This window comes from Mobula birostris, chromosome 30 (genome assembly GCF_030028105.1).
Source record: "Mobula birostris isolate sMobBir1 chromosome 30, sMobBir1.hap1, whole genome shotgun sequence".
In the NCBI taxonomy this organism is placed as follows: domain Eukaryota; kingdom Metazoa; phylum Chordata; class Chondrichthyes; order Myliobatiformes; family Myliobatidae; genus Mobula; species Mobula birostris.
Window position 1 is genome coordinate 9,763,420 of NC_092399.1, and position 18,162 is coordinate 9,781,581.

An 18,162-nucleotide genomic window follows, 5' to 3' on the forward strand; every position below is an offset into this window, starting at 1 on the left:
TCCCTATAAACAATTCATGAACACCATTTGAACATTTAAAAAAACTAAAATTAGATCATTTCTCAGTCTTCTACATACAAGTTCATACAATCTGTGCTCGTAGTTTAAACAGAAGCACCAATAATATTCCACAGTATACAAATAATAGAATTCTCTACCATCCATTTATAAATGTGTTAAGTGTGCCAAGTCTGGGCACTGTATAGGCTTTGCAACTTTATTACACAATGCGATGTTCCATTGACAATACCCAAATAATCAAAAAAATCCCTCATGTTTGATCTTGAGACGACGGAAAGGTTAATAAGGAATCAAATAAAAACATTATGGTCTAAGGCATCGTCATAAGTGCAGGGATGATCGACTTCCAGCCTTCACTTGGCCTTTGCATGATGTAAGCTGGAGATGAACCACCCCCACATTCCCCATTTTCCCTTCCTTTCCCTCTCCCATCAACAATGATTCCCAGTAGTTTTATTCCTTGTTTGATCAAAATCTTCTTTTATGTTAGGGCACAGTTACCTCTTGAATGGAGATCCTTTGTCCATAGTGGAATGGATCAAGCTTACAAGTGCTTCTGGTCGAACCCAAAATGAGTACCATGCTCTACTCGCTTTACACTTATGACTGCGGCTAAGCACAGCTTCAATGCAAACCAACATTACTGTCATTAGCTGAATCAAAGGTGATGACTAATCAGCATTAATGAGGGAGATTGAAAATCTGGCTGAGTGGTGCCACAACAACTACTCTCTTTCACAATGTCAGCAAGACCAAGGAGATCATTTTTGACGTCAGGAGGAGGAAACCACAGGTCCCTGAACCAACCCTCATTGGAGGAATCCGAGATGGAGAAAATCAGCAGCTTTATATTGTGTGGGAGACAGCAGTCACGGCACACAAATAAAAATGGTTGAGTTGTAAGTGTGTGTGTGTTCTGGGCCTGGTTATTTTAGTTATTTTATCATCGCCAACCCTTTTTTTGTGTGTATGTCTGATGCCACAGCTAGTATGCTTTCACTGAACCAGAATGGGGCCTCCGGCAAGATATTAATCACAGATTGACAAATATGCCATATTACAAGGTTACAACCAGTGGTCCAATACAATTCTGATGACTCAAAGCCCTTCATGGTTGTCCAGTTTTAAGCTGCGAGATCTGTCCTGAAATCATCTCAAATAGCACAGAGACAGTGTCATACAACATAACTGAGAGTGCCCTGAGTGTGCAGGCAAGACATTATCTCCACAAGGACATGAGAGGATCACTTCTAGCAATATGATGGGCAGATGCAATTGTGTGGGTTGATTAATCGCCCTTGGTTCTCCTACCACCTGTGGCAGATCGGGACTCTGCTCAACAGTTACAGCCTTCAAGACAAACTACTAAGTCACTTGGCATACTTCCTCACAGAATATACTTTATGCCATTGCTACACTCAACCCAAGCAGTGTTCAATATGAAACAGTTTTTTGTGCTAATTTTTCACTGATAATCAACAGGTGATTCCCACGTCTATGCCTGACATCACGTGCTCCAGAGGCAACACTGAGCGCACGCAGAGACACTCCTATTCTATCAAATATAGCTGAAACTTGCTCCGTAGGGTTCACTTAGCTGGTAAGATACACTTGGAAATCTCAAGAGGAGTCTTGAACACTGGATGTAAGATGAGGTTCTGTGAATGAGTATGACTATATTAAACAGTGTGCTTTAATTACAAGGCCAGTCACAAGTGCACCAATAATTGGGCCACGTGTACCAGAGAAATGGAAAAAAATGTTGAAGTTTTGCAAGTGGCAAAACCAAAAAGAAGAAATTCTGGTAAAATAATTGAAAATATACCTGGTAACTAGCCTACAGTCACGCCAATAGCAAAATCTGAATATAATATAAACCCTGTAGAATTATCTCTATTTCTGCATAGATATGACCTAAAACATGATCAGATCTTCACACGTCCTAAAACTAGATAAAGAGAACCCAATTAAATAAATAACAAAAAAAACATTATACTTGTTCACTTATTTATTGCAAAAATGATCCATTACATGTATTTGTTGGAAAAAGCATGTGAACTTCTAGGGTAATGCCTTCTACAAAAGCTGACTAGAATGCCCGACTCCTTTTACTGTGCCATGGTCTGTTCTTATCAAATTATGGTATTGCTTTGCACTGTTGTAACTATATGTTATAATTATGTGGATTTTGTTAGTTTATAAATCGGTTTGTCATGTGTTTTCGTGATATCATTCTGGAAAAAAATTGTATCATTTCTTAATGCATGCATTACTAAATGACAATAAAAGGAGACTGAGTGTCCTCATAATCATAAATAATGAAATAAGATTGGAGGTGTGGGTTGTAGAGGTACCTTGTCCTATAAAAAAGACACAGAATCAGGTTACTGACAGAGCCTGCTCTTCAAGAAGATCTGTTTAAGTGCACCATGCCTCAATCCAAACAACTTTCAGAGGACCTTAGAAGAAGAACTGTAGAGATACATGAACCTGGAAAAGGCGACAAAACCATTTCTAAAGACCTGAGTGTTCATCTGTCCACAGTAAGAGAAATTGTCTGCAAATGGAGGAAATTCAGTACTGTTGCTACTCTCCCTAGCAGTGGGCATCCTGTAAAGATCAGGCCAAGAGTACAACATGCAAAGCTGATGGAGGTGAAAAAGAACCCAAGGGTAACAGCAAACACTTGCAGAAATCTCTAGCACTTGCTAAAGCCTCTGTTCATGTGTCCACTATAAGAAAAACACTAAACAAAAATGGTGTTCATGGAAGGACACCACGGAGGATACCACCGCTCTCCAAAAAATAATGCTGCGCGACTCAAGTTTGAAAAAGTCCACCTCAATGTTCTACAATGCTTCTCGGACAATGCTTGGTGCTCAGATGAAACAAAAGTTGAACTTTTTGGCAGAAATGCACACTGCTATGTTTGGGGAAAGAGGGCACTGCAGACCAACACCACATCCTCATCCCAACTGTGATGCATGGTGGAGGGAGCATCGTAGTTTAGGACTGCTTTGCCGCCTCAGGGCATGGACAGCTTGCAATCATTAAGGGTACAATGAATTCAAAATTGGATCAAGACATTTTACAGGAGAATGTCAGGGTGGCAGTCCGTTACCTGAAGCTTAATAGAAGTTGGATAATGCAACAAGACAATGATCCCAAAGAGTAAATCAACAACAGAATGGTTTAAAAAGAAGAACATTTGTGTTTTGGAATTGCCGAGTCAAAGCCCTGACCTTAATCCTATAGAAATGTTGTGGAAGGACCTGAGGCAAGCAGTTCACGCAAGGAAGGCCATCAACATTCCAGAGTTGAAGCAATTTTGTAAGGAGGAATAGCCTAAAATTCCTCCAAGCCGATGTGCAGGGTTGATCAACAGTTACCGGAAACATTTGACTGAAGTTATTGCTGTACAAGGGGGTCACACCAGTTACTAAAGGTAAAGGTTCACCTAGTTTTTCCAACAAATAAATGTAATTTATTGTCGTTTTTCTCAATAAGTAAATGAATAAGTATAATGTTTTTTTGTGTTATTTATTTAATTGGATTCTCCTTATCTACTTGTATGAAGATCTGATCACAATTTAAGTCATATTATGCAGAAATAGAGAAAATTCTACAGGGTTCACAGACCTTCTAGCACCACCGTAGTTCACTCATTTCTGTGCCATGATATCTGGTAAAATGATAGCTTTAAGAATACATTTATTTTAAATGCACAGAACAACACGTCAGGAGCCTACTGCGGATTACTCAAAAATCAGGACTCCCCTGACTAAAATTGCTCAGTTAATGCAGGTGCAACACAAGATGAATTTCTGGGACCATTTCTGATTGAATGACTTTTGCTAATAAATAACTGATTTCACTAACAAATTACAAAAAAAACTGCCATCTTCACTTTATGTTAATTAGTAACTTTTACTAGGAACTACTTAGGGACTATATAAGACCGATAGAAAATGATGCTGGAGAAATTGTAATGGGAGATGAGGAGATGGCAGAGGAACTGAACAAGTATTTTGCATCAGTCTTCACTGAGGAAGACAGCAGTATACTGGACACTCAAGGGTGGCAGGGAAGAGAAGTGTGTGCAGTCACAATTATGACAGAGAAAGTACTCAGGAAGCTGAATAGGCTAAAGGTAGATAAATCTCCTGGACCAGGTGGAATGCACCTGCGTGTTCTGAAGGAAGTAGCTGTGGAGATTGTGGAGGCATTAGCGATGATCTTTCAAAAGTCGATAGATTCTGGCATGGTTCCGGAGGACTGGAAGATTGCAAATGTCACTCCGCTATTTAAGAAGGGGGCAAGGAAGCAAAAGGGAAATTATAGAACTGTTAGCTTGCCATCCGTGGTTGGGAAGTTGTTGGAGTCGATTGTCAAGGATGAGGTTACAGAGTACCTGGAGGCATATGGCAAGATAGGCAGAACTCAGCATGGATTCCTTAAAGGAAAATCCTGCCTGACAAACCTATTACAATTTTTTGAGGAAATTACCAGTAGGCTAGACAAGGAAGATGCAGTGGATGTTGTATATTTGGATTTTCAGAAGGCCTTTGACAAGGTGCCACACATGAGGCTACTTAACAAGATAAGAGCCCACGGAATTACAGGAAAGTTACATACGTAGATAGAGTGTTGGCTGATTGGCAGGAAACAGAGAGTAGGAATAAAGGGATTCTATTCTGGTTGGCTGCCAGTTACCAGTGGTGTTCCACAGGGATCAGTATTGGGGCCACTTCTTTTTACATTGTACATCAACGATTAAGATTATGGAATAGATGGCTTTGTGGCTAAGTTTGCTGACAATACAAAGATAGGTGGAGGGGCCGGTAGTGCTGAGGAAATGGAGAGTCTGCAGAGAGACTTGGATAGATTGGAAGAATGGGCAGAGAAGTGGCAAATGAAGTACAATGTTGGAAAGTGTATGGTTATGCACTTTGGCAGAAAAAATAAATGGGCAGACTATTATTTAAGTGGGGAAAGAATTCAAAGTTCTGAGATGCAACAGGACTTGGGAGTCCTCGTACAGGATACCCTTAAAGTTAACCTCCAGGTTGAGTCAGTAGTGAAGAAGGCGAATGCAATGTTGGCATTCATTTCTAGAGGAATAGAGTATAGGAGCAGGGATGTGATGTTGAGGCTCTATAAGGTGCTGGTGAGACCTCACTTGGAGTACTGTGGGCAGTTTTGGTCTCCTTACTTAAGAAAGGATGTGCTGACGTTGGAGAGGGTACAGAGAAAATTCACTAGAATGATTCCGGGAATGAGAGGGTTAACATATGAGGAACATTTGTCCGCTCTTGGACTGTATTCCTTGGAGTTTAGAAGAATGAGGGGAGACCTCATAGAAACATTTCGAATGTTAAAAGGCATGGACAGAGTGGATGTGGCAAAGTTGTTTCCCATGATGGGGGAGTCTAGTACAAGGGGGCATGACTTAAGGATTGAAGGGTGCCCTTTCAGAACAGAAATGCGAAGAAATTTTTTTTAGTCAGAGGGTGGTGAATCTATGGAATTTGTTGCCACGGGCAGCAGTGGAGGCCAAGTCATTGGATGTATTTAAGGCAGAGATTGATAGGTATCTGAGTAGCCAGGGCATCAAAGGTTATGGTGAGAAGGCAGGGGAGTGGGACAAAATAGGAGAAAATGGATCAGCTGATGATAAAATGGTGGAGCAGACTCGATGGGCCGAATGGCCTACTTCTGCTCCTTTGTCTTATGGTCTTTTTTGGCATGTGCCTGCATGTGTGTGCGTCTGCGTGCGTGCATATCTGCTTGTGCGTTCATGATGATGTCTTTTTCATGGTTTTTTACAAGGCGCAGAGCGAGAGAGAGAGACTGTGTGGCACGCCACTCCCCACACAGACACCTGCGCAGCATTTTTCCCTTTATTTTACGAGGTTGAGCTGTGATCTCAACACTCAACCTGGCACGGATGGAAAGCGTACTCTGGAGTGGACCCGACTGGTTTCGAACCCGAGAACCTGCGCTCCCAGGTCCAGCACCGATGTCATTGCGCCACCAACCGGCCCAGTGCTGACAATTCCGAGCATTAGCACATTGTCCACAAGCAGTAGCTCAATAAATGCTTACCTTCTTCAGCTTCTCTTTCTTGCCTCTGTAGCATCTGCTGCTCTGGGGGCAGAGCCTGTTGCAGTAGCTGCATGTAGAACTCATTCTCCTTCTGCACTTCCTTCTGTTTTCTTAATCGCATTTTGTAGCTTACGTAACTTTTGAAGCCAAATCCCAGTGTCACCACAGGATAGCCAATGCTTTATTTATGGGTTGAGAACAGAATAAGTCAATCCTCTAAACAAGTTCATTCACATTTGCCAAGCAGTTATCACCTTTTAAAAGTCAGACTAGTAAGAATAATTTTCACTTAGTTTTAATCACTTTTCCATAAAATAGATGGAATGGGTTAAATTTCTATTGAAATTTGTGAAGAATATATCTCAAACTCTTTTTTTATTAAATCCTTCCAGTTTAAGATGGCACTGGTAAAGCACAGTGACACCTTGCTGGCAGCAAACAAGACTACTAGCTACTCTATTAATCACGCTTTTTCTGGAAAATGATCACTGCAATCAATAGCCTGTAACTTTCCTTTTGGAGTTGAGCTTCTGAACTGCCTGTATCAACCGACATTTTGATGGTGTGAACTGAAGTCTCAAAGGCGCAGGACAATTGTGGCGTGGTGTGTATGGACCGAATTGAGGTGGCAAGGCCCAGGCCCAAGGACGAGGAACGAACCAATATTTGGCAATTGCAGGAATAGGCTTGCAGCTGATTCGAAGTGGCAGATCTGAGATGAGGCAGCGACGAGTCAAAAGGGCCCGAGCCTGAGAGCGAGGAACAAGCCGATGCTTAACCAATTGAAGCGCCAGACCAGATCGGAAAGGTCGGGTACAGGCCGAATCGAAGCGGCAGAGCCCAAATCCAAGCGTGAGGAATGAGCTGAGGGGTGGCCAATTTAAACACCAGGTTAGATTGAAAAGGTCAGGGAGGCGGGGCCATAGACGAGGGACAGGCTGGCGTTCAGCTCGCTGCTTGGTGAGGTTTACTAGTCTCTGCACTGAACCGAGGCTGTGGCCTGCAGCTAACGGGCTCCTGGACCAGCTGCAGTGATGACTGATTTCATGACTGTGAACTCACTTTTGTGAACTTTAGTTCCAAATGTTATTTGCTTACTTTCATTGTTTGCGCAATTTGTTTTTTTTTTGCATATTGGGTGCTTGACTGTCTTCTTTTTTTAAAATGGGTTATAGGGTTCCTTTGTTTTGTGGTTGCCTGTAAGGAGACAAACCTCAAGGTTGTATATTGTATACATAAATGCACTTTGAGCCTTATATAAAGCACACATCAGAGTAATATAGCCAAGCTACCTGGAGAAATAATAATGAAACCCAGAGAGCACAGAAACAGAGCTGGATAATAAATAAATCTAAGATCTATGAAGTAATTTTCCACGACCTTTCAATTTCTCCATCATAAAGATACCAACTGTTGCTGGTCTATTCTTGCACATCCACAAGAAATAAGAGGCAGTCATTCTTGTATGCACTTTTCAGAAGTTAACAGGTTACGGCAAGGAGACTCCTTCAGTTTTTGCCTTGTCTGAAGATTCAGAGTTAACCAGTAGTATACTAATTATGAAAAATATACCCAAAGCTTAGCCTGACAACTTTTAAGACTGTATGGTTCACCATGTTACAGAATATATCTGGTGATCTCTCAAATTAAGCCCAATATCATAGACTTGAACTTTTGGGGGAAAAAAAATCAAATGATTGTATCAAAAACTTAAATAGCTCCAGGACAGAGTTTGGTTAAGACTTAAACTATCTTTATCACCATTCAGAATGCACACAAGCTACATAATTACAAAATTAATCTGTCCACCAAGTGTATGCCAACCATCAAGCATATACTGATCTGATTTTTAAAAGCACTTTAGACCAGAAGTTCCCAACCTTTTTTATGTCATGGACTAATACCAATAAGCAAGGGGTTCGTGGACCCCTGCTCTACACTGAGGCCCTTAATTACTGGCGTTCATCAGGAGTCAGTGCTAGGCCTATTATTATTTGCCAGTCATATCAATGATTTTGACGAGAATGTACAAGCGAAGATTACTAAAGTTGCAGATGATCCTGAAGTGGGCAGTCTCATTGACAGTGAAGACTGTTATCAGAATTTACAGAGGAATCTTGATTATCTGGGAAAATTAGCTGAGGAAATGTCAAATGGGAATTTAATTCCAATAAGAGAAAGGTGTTGCATTTTGGGAAGGTGAATCAGGATAGGATATTCTGTCACGGAAGAGCCCTGGTGATGGTTGTAGAAAAGAGGGGAGTTGGGAATACAAGTACATGTTTCGCTGAAAGTGGCATCACAGGTAGACAGGATGAAGGTTTTTGGCTTGCTAGCCTTCATCGGTCTGGGTATTGTAGGGCTTACATTTGTGATACAGAGTGGCAGGGGAGATTGTACTGGAATGAACAGCAGTAAAAGACAAGCTTACTCAAGCTGATCATTCAGGGATATTGCACTCATATTACCAGATTATACACAGATCTTGAAAAGGTAATCATAATTAAATATACTTTCATCAATGGATGTTAAGAAAAGTGATAACTTACCAGTGTGCAGCAAAAGGACGACAAAGATCCACATGAAAATTTTTTAAATCTTTAAATCTGATTGCTGCTTCTATATAAACAAATAATATCCATAGTGATACAGTTGGTAAACAAACTCCCCTTTCTGAAAAAGAAAAATAAGTATTACCTCATCACCAAAAAATAAATATAAAACAATGACTTGTAACAGATATAAAAAGCAATAAGTGATTAAGGTAACTTCCATTTATTCGTTTATCAACCACGACTTGATGCAAAATGGAAAATCAGATTCCAATGTAGGAAAATGCAAATTTGCTGCATATCAAACAGAAAAAAAGGTCTTAAAAAGACATTTCTTGCTGTGCTCTGTGCTAAAATAAATTTGCATAAGTTGAACAGCAACAAATAAAAGTTTGTATTTAAATTTCAGAAACCAGAGACATCAAATAAAAATGTGAATTGTTTCAATTCTTTAAACATTACGACATTAATATTTAATAAACTTATTTGTTTCAATTTCCTCTTATGGTGTGATTCCTAAGATGACATCTATCTCCAAATTCAGCAATTACAGTAAGAAAAATTGCACAAGGTACTGCTACTCTAGTGTGCAGCAAATACGTTGAAGAAATTAAAAAGTTTTTTTAAAAGAAACTTGCGAAAGTTAACTGAAAATTAAATGAAAAGGTAAGAGATGATATAAAGGAAGCCCCATATATCAATACAAATGTGATTGCTGAGGTGAAATCGAGGTCTCTGTAGCTTCTATCTTAATTTTTTTCAAAGAAATCATTTTAATTCCAGCACTTCTGAATTAATCTGAAAGCCTTTGAGTACAAATTTGCCTGTTCACTCAAAGGGGTTCAAATGAGGTCAGACATGTTTGAAGTGTTAGTTCATATTCTTATCTTATACTGCAGACACATCTGCAACTTACACTTTAACCAAATCTGAAAATTACGATTTAGTTCACATCACAACTTTGGAGATTTGTACTCCTCCCTTCTATTACCTGCTTTTATACACACCATGCAACATAGTCACAAAACTTCAATTTCTAGGAGTGAAAAAATGAAAAATTAAAACTGATTCAGCCGGATTTATCCTTCTTGACCCTTTCAGGAGTAACAGCTTGCCTCAATGCACTGTTGTCCCAGATGAATAAGTTGACATTAACGGCATCATCATAGAACTTTGGGCCAACCTGTGACTCAAATTCCTTTTTGCATTGTGTAAAAGCCAAAGGACTTTATGCACTTTAACACTGTGCAAACAATTGTTAAAATGATGGGGGTTAAGAAACATTTAAAACAGAGCAATCAGATGCTCAGGAAAGGGGATGTGCCAATCAAACTTGAAATCTATCTTCCATTTTTTTGTTGAGACATTTCATTCAAATTAAAACCAACTTAAAAAGGAAAGACTTTTTAAATTGACGACTCTTTCAGCTACAGCACAACAACACAGAAATAGACCATTTGGCCCATCCAGTCAATGCCAAACTGTTATTCTGTCTAGTCAACCTGCACCTGAACTATCACCTTCCATACCCCTTTCACCTATATACTTATCCAAACCTCTATTAAATGTTCCAACTGAACCCTCATCCACCACATCCACTGGCAGCTTATTCCACACTTGCACAACCCTGAGTGAAGCTCCCCCTAAATATTTCACCTTACACCCTTAACCCATGACCTCTATTTTAGTCTCATACAACATCAGTGGAAAAAGCCTGATTACACTTACCCTAACTACGGTATATCCCTCAATTTTGTATATCTCTAACAAATCTCCCCACATTCTCCTACATGCCAGGGAATAATCTCCTAACCTATCCAATCTTCCCCTGTAACCAAGACCCTCAAGTCCTGGCAACATCTTTGTAAATTCTCCTCATACTCTTTGCTTGAATGGAAATCTGTCATTCGACAATAAAGATTAAGGGATCCAATATTGTGACATGAAGTAAAGTAAAAGGCAGACATCATAATATTCCATCTGATTTCCTGCATGTCTGTTCAAATCTGTTTGAACTTCAAATTATGCATTCAATTAATAAAACTTTGTCCTACAATAAATTTGCACTGATGGTAACGTAAGTGTTTTTAGTATTTTTAGCATTCCATATCCTTGCTAGAGTTAGCAGATCATTTTACAAGCTGAAAGAAAAACCTACTAGGTCAGCCAGAAAGCCTGCGTCAATGAAATTCAGCACATTAATAGATTTTGGTTCCATTAAAGGTTAGTATTTTATCAGAGAGTCACAGACTAATGTAGCATGTAAAGAGGTCTCATGGACCAACTCTGTGGGGCCTGTTTCCAAATAAATACCTATCTAGGCTGGTATAATTTGCCTATGTATGGTCTAGCCATCTAAAACCTTTCCTATCTATGTATCTGTCTCCGTGTATTTTAAAAGTTTTAATAAATTTATCCTTCTCTGGTAGCTTACTCCATATATCCACCAGCCTCATCGTGAAGTTGCACCTTAGTACCCTTTTAAATCTTTCTCACCTTAAACCAGGGGTTCCCAACCTTTTTTATGCCATGGAACCCTACCATTAACCAAGGGGTCCATGGACCCCCAGTTGGAAACTCTTGCCTTAAACCTATGCCCTCTAGTCTTAATGATTCCCTTTTCCTGGGAGAAGGGTTGTGTACATTCACTCTATGCTTCATGATCTTATCAAAGCATGTGACTGCAAAATAACAATGGAGTTTTATAAATTATTAAATAATTGCTGTAGAGGAAAGGTTGACACAAAGGAAAACTAAATCCTTCTTGGTTATACAATCAACTCAAGCTAATTGCCTTTGTTTTCACCTTCACATTCATAAAGAACTAAATTGAGTCTACATTTCTTTTTCAAAAATAGAACTGTACAGCACAGTACAGGCCCTTCAGCCCACAATGTTGTGCTAATCTTTTTAACCTACTCAAATATCAACCTAACTCTTCCGTCCCACTGCACTTCATTTTTCTTTCATCCACATGCCTACCTAAAAGTCACTTAAATGTCCCTAACATATCTGCCTCTACCACCACCCCTAGCTGTGTGTTCACACATCCACTACTCTATAAAAAACCTACTTCTGACATCCCCACTACACTTTCTCCCAATGACCTTAAAATTAAGCCCCCTCATATTGACTATATCCTCCTTGGGCAACTGTCTCTGGACATGCACTCGGTCTATTCCTCATCATTTTATAGGCCTCTATCAATCACCCCTCATCCTCCTTTCCAAGGAGCCTATCCTTGTAAGATACATTCTCTAATCCAGGCAATATCCTGGTAAATCTCCTCTGCACCCTCTCTAAAGTTTCCACATCTTTCCTATAATGAGATGACCAGAGCTGAACAAACGTGGTTTAACCAGTGTTATATAGAGCTTCAACATTACTTTGCAACTCTTGACTAGTGAAGGCCAACACAGCATATGCAATCTTAACCACCATAACAATTTGCATGACAACTTTTGAGGGATCTATGGACATAGGCCTTGAATCCCTCTGTCACCCCCCCCCCCACTGCTAAGAATCCTGCCATTAACCCTATATCCTGCCTTCAAGTTCAACCTTTCAAAGTGAACCACTTCAATTTTCCAGATTGAAATCCATCTGCCACTTCTCAGCCCATCTCTGTGTCCTATCAATGCCCTTATGCAATCTACGTCAACCCTATACACTATCCACTTCACCACCAATCTACACGTCATCTGCAAATTTACTAACCCAATATCCCACTTCTTCAAAGTCACAAAAAAAAATCACAAAAAGAGCAGAGGTTTCAATGATGTTCCAGCAGAATATGCTATATTTACGACCACTCTGCCTTCTGTGGGGAAGTCAATTCTGATCCCACACAGCCAAGTTTCCTGGATCCCTCGTCATTGCTACCATCAGGAGGGAGATACAGAAGCGTGAAGGCAAACACACAACAATTCAGGGACAGCTTCTTCCCCTCTGCCATCCGATTTCTGAATGGACATCGAACCCATGAACACTACCTCACTATTTTTCCCTCTTTTTGCACAACTTATTTAATGTTAATATATATTAAAATATAAATATTACAAATATATTTATACATTAAAATATATACTTCTTACTCCAACATAGTATAATTATGTATTGCAATGTATTACTGCCACAAAACAACAAATTTCACAACATATGCCAGTGATATTAAATTGGATTCTGATCCTATGTCTTGACTTTCTGAATGAGGAATGTTATCAGACACTTTACTAAAATCTATATACACTTATTCACTACACCTATATTACTGTTACAGTGATATAGGCTAAAATATGTCCCAGAATGTTACAGAAACATACCTTTGATACGCTACAGTAAAATAGATTGAGCAAAACCATGGAATACAGAAAACACATGAATAAACTGAACCAATCTAGCTGAACCAGGACAGTGAAGCAAAATTCACTCAACAACATTAACCCATTGAGCCCAGTTGTGACCGGGCATTATGCCTGAAGGTTGTTGAAGCTGATCCTCTGCTGTGATTCAGAAGAAGTGCAGTTCAAAATGTAGTGTAGTAAACATCTACACTACTGATATTTATGAATGAGCAACCACTTAGTCCATCAGCTGGAAAAAGTGGCCGCTCTTTTACAGATCACCATTTTAAAACTAACAGAAAATTTAAGACTAATAGGGTAATGTACAAAAGGTAATGGAAAAAGGTTAAAAGTGGAATTAAATTCTTCCACATGGAAAGGACACGTTAACCAGGGGCTTAGAGCTAACATTTCACTCAATGCCCTTCATCATCACTTCTCTCTTCCCAGACGCTGCCTGATCTATTTAGTACTTCTGGCAATTTGAGTTTCTGCTTCAGCCAGGACACTCCTTAAACCAGGAGTCCTCAACCTTTTTGGCACAGTGGACCGGTTTAATATTTACGATATTCTTGTGGACCGACTGACCGGTGGGGGGGGGTTCAAGTTCAACAGTGCGTGACAGGGAATGAGGAAAGGTGCAGCTGACTCATATCATTTCATATCGTTTCCTCACGGCCCGATGGTTGGGAACCACTGCCCTAAGCAACTTAAGCCACTTCAACCTGAAGAAAATGTCTTGCTTGAGGAAATCTACAAAGGGATTAGGAGTACCCGGGGGGGGCGGGGGTGGAGAGAGAGACAGAGCAGGAAAAAACAGAGCATAATGTTGTGCTTCAGTATGAATAATGAAGCAGTTTTCATAGTTGACATTTTTTACTAAAATTATCATTGAATATCAATACTCCAACTGTCAGCTTTATATGGTATTGGTCAGACCGCACTTAAGAGTATCGTGAGAAGTTTTGGGCCCCTTATCTAAGAAAAAAATGTGCTGGCATTGGACAAGGTCCAGAGGAGTTTTATGAGAATGATTCCAGGAATAAACTATTTGTGTCTGGGCCTCTACTTGCCAGAGTTTAGAAGAATGAGGGAGATCTCGTTCAAACCTACCAAATATTGAAAGGCCCAGTGGATGTGGAAAGGATATTTCTTATAGTCTAGGGGAGTCTAGGACGAGAGGGCGTAGCCTCAGAACGTCCACTTAGAACAGGGATGAAAAGTGTCTTTAGCTTAGATGGTGGTAAATCTGTGGAATTCTCTGCCACAGACAGCTGCGGAAGCCAAGTGATTGGGTATATTTAAAGTGGAGGTTGATAGGTTCTTGGTTACTCTGGGTGTCAAAAGTTACGGGGGGAAGGCAGGAGAGTGGGGTTGAGGGGGATAATAAATTATCTATGATGGAGTGGCAGAACAGACTCGATGGGCTGAATGGTCTAACTTTGCTCCTATGTCTCATGGTCTTTCAGCCAAAGCTATGGCCTTATACTGATAAAGCAAAATACATAATCTATTTCAAGAAAAGCTTATTTTTCAAGCTCTGATATGTAATAAGAATGTAATTTCAATGCCCCGTGCAACAGGTTTCTAGGTTATTACTGTTTGATCAAGGATAAATCTTACAGTGTTTCATTCAGTTCTCAGCAGTAATCGTTTCATTGCTATTTTGCATGAGGTGCTGTAGTTAATGGCCCAACACACATGATATGGGTTTGCATGAAACATTAGGGGTTATAAGCACATTTTAAATGGCTAATGATAATACACTTGTGTGTTCATTCAGCTGTGCAAAGAAATGCAGTCAGAACAGAGAAAAAAACGTAAATTGATAAAGTTAGTTAATATTTAAGTCAAAAGCCACCAAGATGCAACTGATCTTAAGCAGGATCAGAATCACAAGAATGCCAAATCATCTGCTGCACAATCAATCCAACTGTTAGTTTTTTTTGAGAAAGTGTATTATAAATGCTAACTGAAGTTACTCTATTTTCTAGTCGGAAGGAACCTTTCTTCTCATGGTAATGCAGAAATGTGTCTGGTAAGTAAGGCTAAAGAGAAACTTAGACCTTTCAATCATCCAATATTGATTTGTATCAAGTCTTAAGTTTGATCATCCACAGTTTATTTTCAAATATAAGACAACATCCATTGGGGAAAAAAAACATGAACATACCTGTGTGCCAAACATACTGAACCCATACATAAGTACTGGCAGCAAAGAAAAGCCACTGCACTGGTATGAAGAGTAGGCATATTATATCTGACGTGAAGGCTACACAAACAAAAAATACTGAAAAGGCCTGCAAGAAAAACAGAGCAAAGCAATGCATTACAAGCTTAATCCATGAAGTCTTTCAAATTAATACATTGAGCTTCCTGAAGATCAATTCTAAATTCCTAGGGACAAAATAAATTGTTAAACTGGATTTTCTATCAAAGGAGATCATTACAAAGGGGAATGGCAAGAAGGAAAACATAAAATAAAATGATGTAGGTTGAAGAGTGTGGCATTCATTTCCCACTCAATTTTTCTATTCATCAATAGATACAAACATTAAATCTCTTCCAAAGCATATTCTCTACGGCAAAATGGCAATCCATAGAATCATATTTACTATGTCGATATAAGCTGAAAGAACTTTAATAAGCATTTTCACTAGGTAAATTGCTGCTTCAAGTTTATGCATTCAAGAGAAAATTGGACATTTTGTCAAAAACAGGTGCACAATTTGGAAGAAATTCATACCACAGCCAAATATTAACATGTGACATCTGTACAGTAATCAACATGACCTTGTTAAACAGCAAAGTATGTTGACTTGATAAGAGCCTGTCATAAATTTAAAGAAATACTTGTGTTTGAAATGGTTAGAGTGAAAGAAACCAGAAAAGAATTAGTCATTTCACAGACAAGTTTTCCAATGGAAATTACATGATTACTAGTTCTCCACCTGCCCCCCCCCCACACACACACATACAGTCCCCCCTGAGCAAACTGAAAACAAGGTGGTGAGTGGAAAAGTCATAAGAGACTTCTGGTGAAAGGTCAACAAATCTGTTCCCCAAAAGGATTCATATGAAATTTAACATAAAAGGAAATAGGTATTTGTCACAAAAGATGACATTTCCTTCATGGAATATATTCAAAAGTACCCACTTTGACTACCTTGTGACACAAATTATATTTGTTCAGTCAAACATCAGAAAATTTCCCCATTTAGTGTTACTATCTCTTCTTTGTACTTTTACAAACTGAATTTAATTACTATACGTTTCCCAAGTTATATTAAATTTCTTATCAAATGAAGCTAGAATAGAAAGTTCTAAGGTAGCTTCAGTTGGTGAGAAATTTCATCAAATCTAACTTGGGAAAAATTATATTCCACTAAATCAACTACATTGCCCTGACCACAGTCCCAGAATTAAAAGAAAGGTTTCAGAAGTTAACTTTTAACTCATTCCTTGGCAGAGTGCGCTGAGGGAAGAGGCACATTGTCAGGCTCTCTTTACTCCAACTGTGATTAACTAAATTATTATTACAGATCCTTACAGCAGATGAATACCCTGCTGAAATTAACCTCACTAAGGTACAATTTATTTGACTGCAGATTGAAGTCAGGCACAATTGTGAAAGAAACAGTAGTAGACCCACAAGGCAAGTGAGAAATTTACACGTCATACAAGATGGTAAGTAGAGATGGCCAGATTTTTTATGTGACAAGTTTTTGTGTTCAAGTCAATAAATCAAGTCAAATGCCCATCTCAAGCATTCTCTTCCAAAGAGCAACACTACACTAATTTTAAAACAGGTATCCCCTCTGCCAAGTTTACCACAGTTCAGATCTTCAAGTGAACTTTACAACAAGGCAATCATATATACAGCAGTACTGTACCTGGAAACATTCCAGTGCAAATGTTCTGCAGAGAAGATTCCCTAGTTCAGTTGACATACAACTCTAAACTGCTAAGCGGATATTACTTACAAAACATTACAATGGGCCTGACTGAGCCGATTTATGCATTCCTTGAACTATTTTACAGTTGTGATGACGATGAAACCGGTCACACTTTCAGTGAAATACAAAATTCCCCATATTGCTGAGATCCAGCTCCTCTAAAGCGTGCCCAGCTTAAGTATCTGCAGATTGGAAATCTTTTAAAAATAACTGAACTGACAACTACTTCAACATTTGATTCAATGGCCTCTGCCATCAAATTAAAAGAAATACAATTGAGATTTTCAGTGGTTTGCAAAGATCTAATTATTGTGGCCTTGAAGTAAAATTTTATGAGCAGAATTTAATTTTTTTAATTTTAAAATGCCAGTTTTATTAATTTTTTAACCTTAATATCTCAACTATGTGTATGCTCCAATAAGTTCAACATAACCCAAGTTTAGCAAATGCCCATCTTGTTAGCCTTGCTCAGATCCTGTAAACGAATAAACAAAAAAATCTTCATTCCTGCTCTCTGTAAAATATGGAAATACTCATTAAAAACTACAGCATTTTACTTCCATGTTTGCCATGAGAGAGTTTTTAAATATAACTTTCTGCATAGCTTAATTGATGAGATGATGGTTGCTGGGCATCACAGATGTTTTATAACTGATAACTGAAGGTTATGTTAAATTGGCAAATGCAAAAGAATTTGCTCTATTGTTGTGAGCAGCTTTCAAGGCAGGCAATGCAATCAATCTACCACTGACTAAGATTTTTCAAATTATTCTTGATACTTGTGTTACTTAGTATGCAACTGCAAAATGCATACTCAAGATCTCAAACTGGACAAACATCCCATGTCAACATTTTACACATGTCTACTGTGGAATTTTAAAACAGAACAGCCAATTCCTAAACTTAATTAAAAGATTACAGAATTTAAGATGCATTCTACTACTCTATCTTACTTTCCAAGCAACAAATTTCTGCAACAACCAATTATTCTGGCAGATAGTTGAGGCAAACTAAATCTAGATTGGGTGGGGGGGGTGGGGGGGGGAGGAAAATCAACAGAAATACAATGTAACTTCAGTACAATTACCATATAGCTCATTTCATAGTAAACATTATGCAGATCTCAAATGTATTTGTACATGTAATCATGTACATTAGATCTTGTAGTATTAGCAGCCATGGTAC

The 18,162-nt window shown here is 38.9% G+C and overlaps 1 protein-coding gene across 2 annotated transcripts in view; it reads right to left on the reverse strand.

The window, feature by feature from the left end:
* maco1b (macoilin 1b) overlaps positions 1-18,162 on the reverse strand; it is a 94,419-nt gene that overhangs the window by 28,830 nt on the left and 47,427 nt on the right. For both annotated transcript variants that reach the window (XM_072247054.1, XM_072247053.1), the window contains 3 exons: positions 15,195-15,321; positions 8,676-8,799; positions 6,127-6,305 (listed from right to left, as the gene is read on the reverse strand). In XM_072247054.1, the coding sequence (XP_072103155.1) occupies positions 6,127-6,305; positions 8,676-8,799; positions 15,195-15,321 (430 nt within the window). The remainder of the gene's footprint in view (positions 1-6,126; positions 6,306-8,675; positions 8,800-15,194; positions 15,322-18,162) is intronic.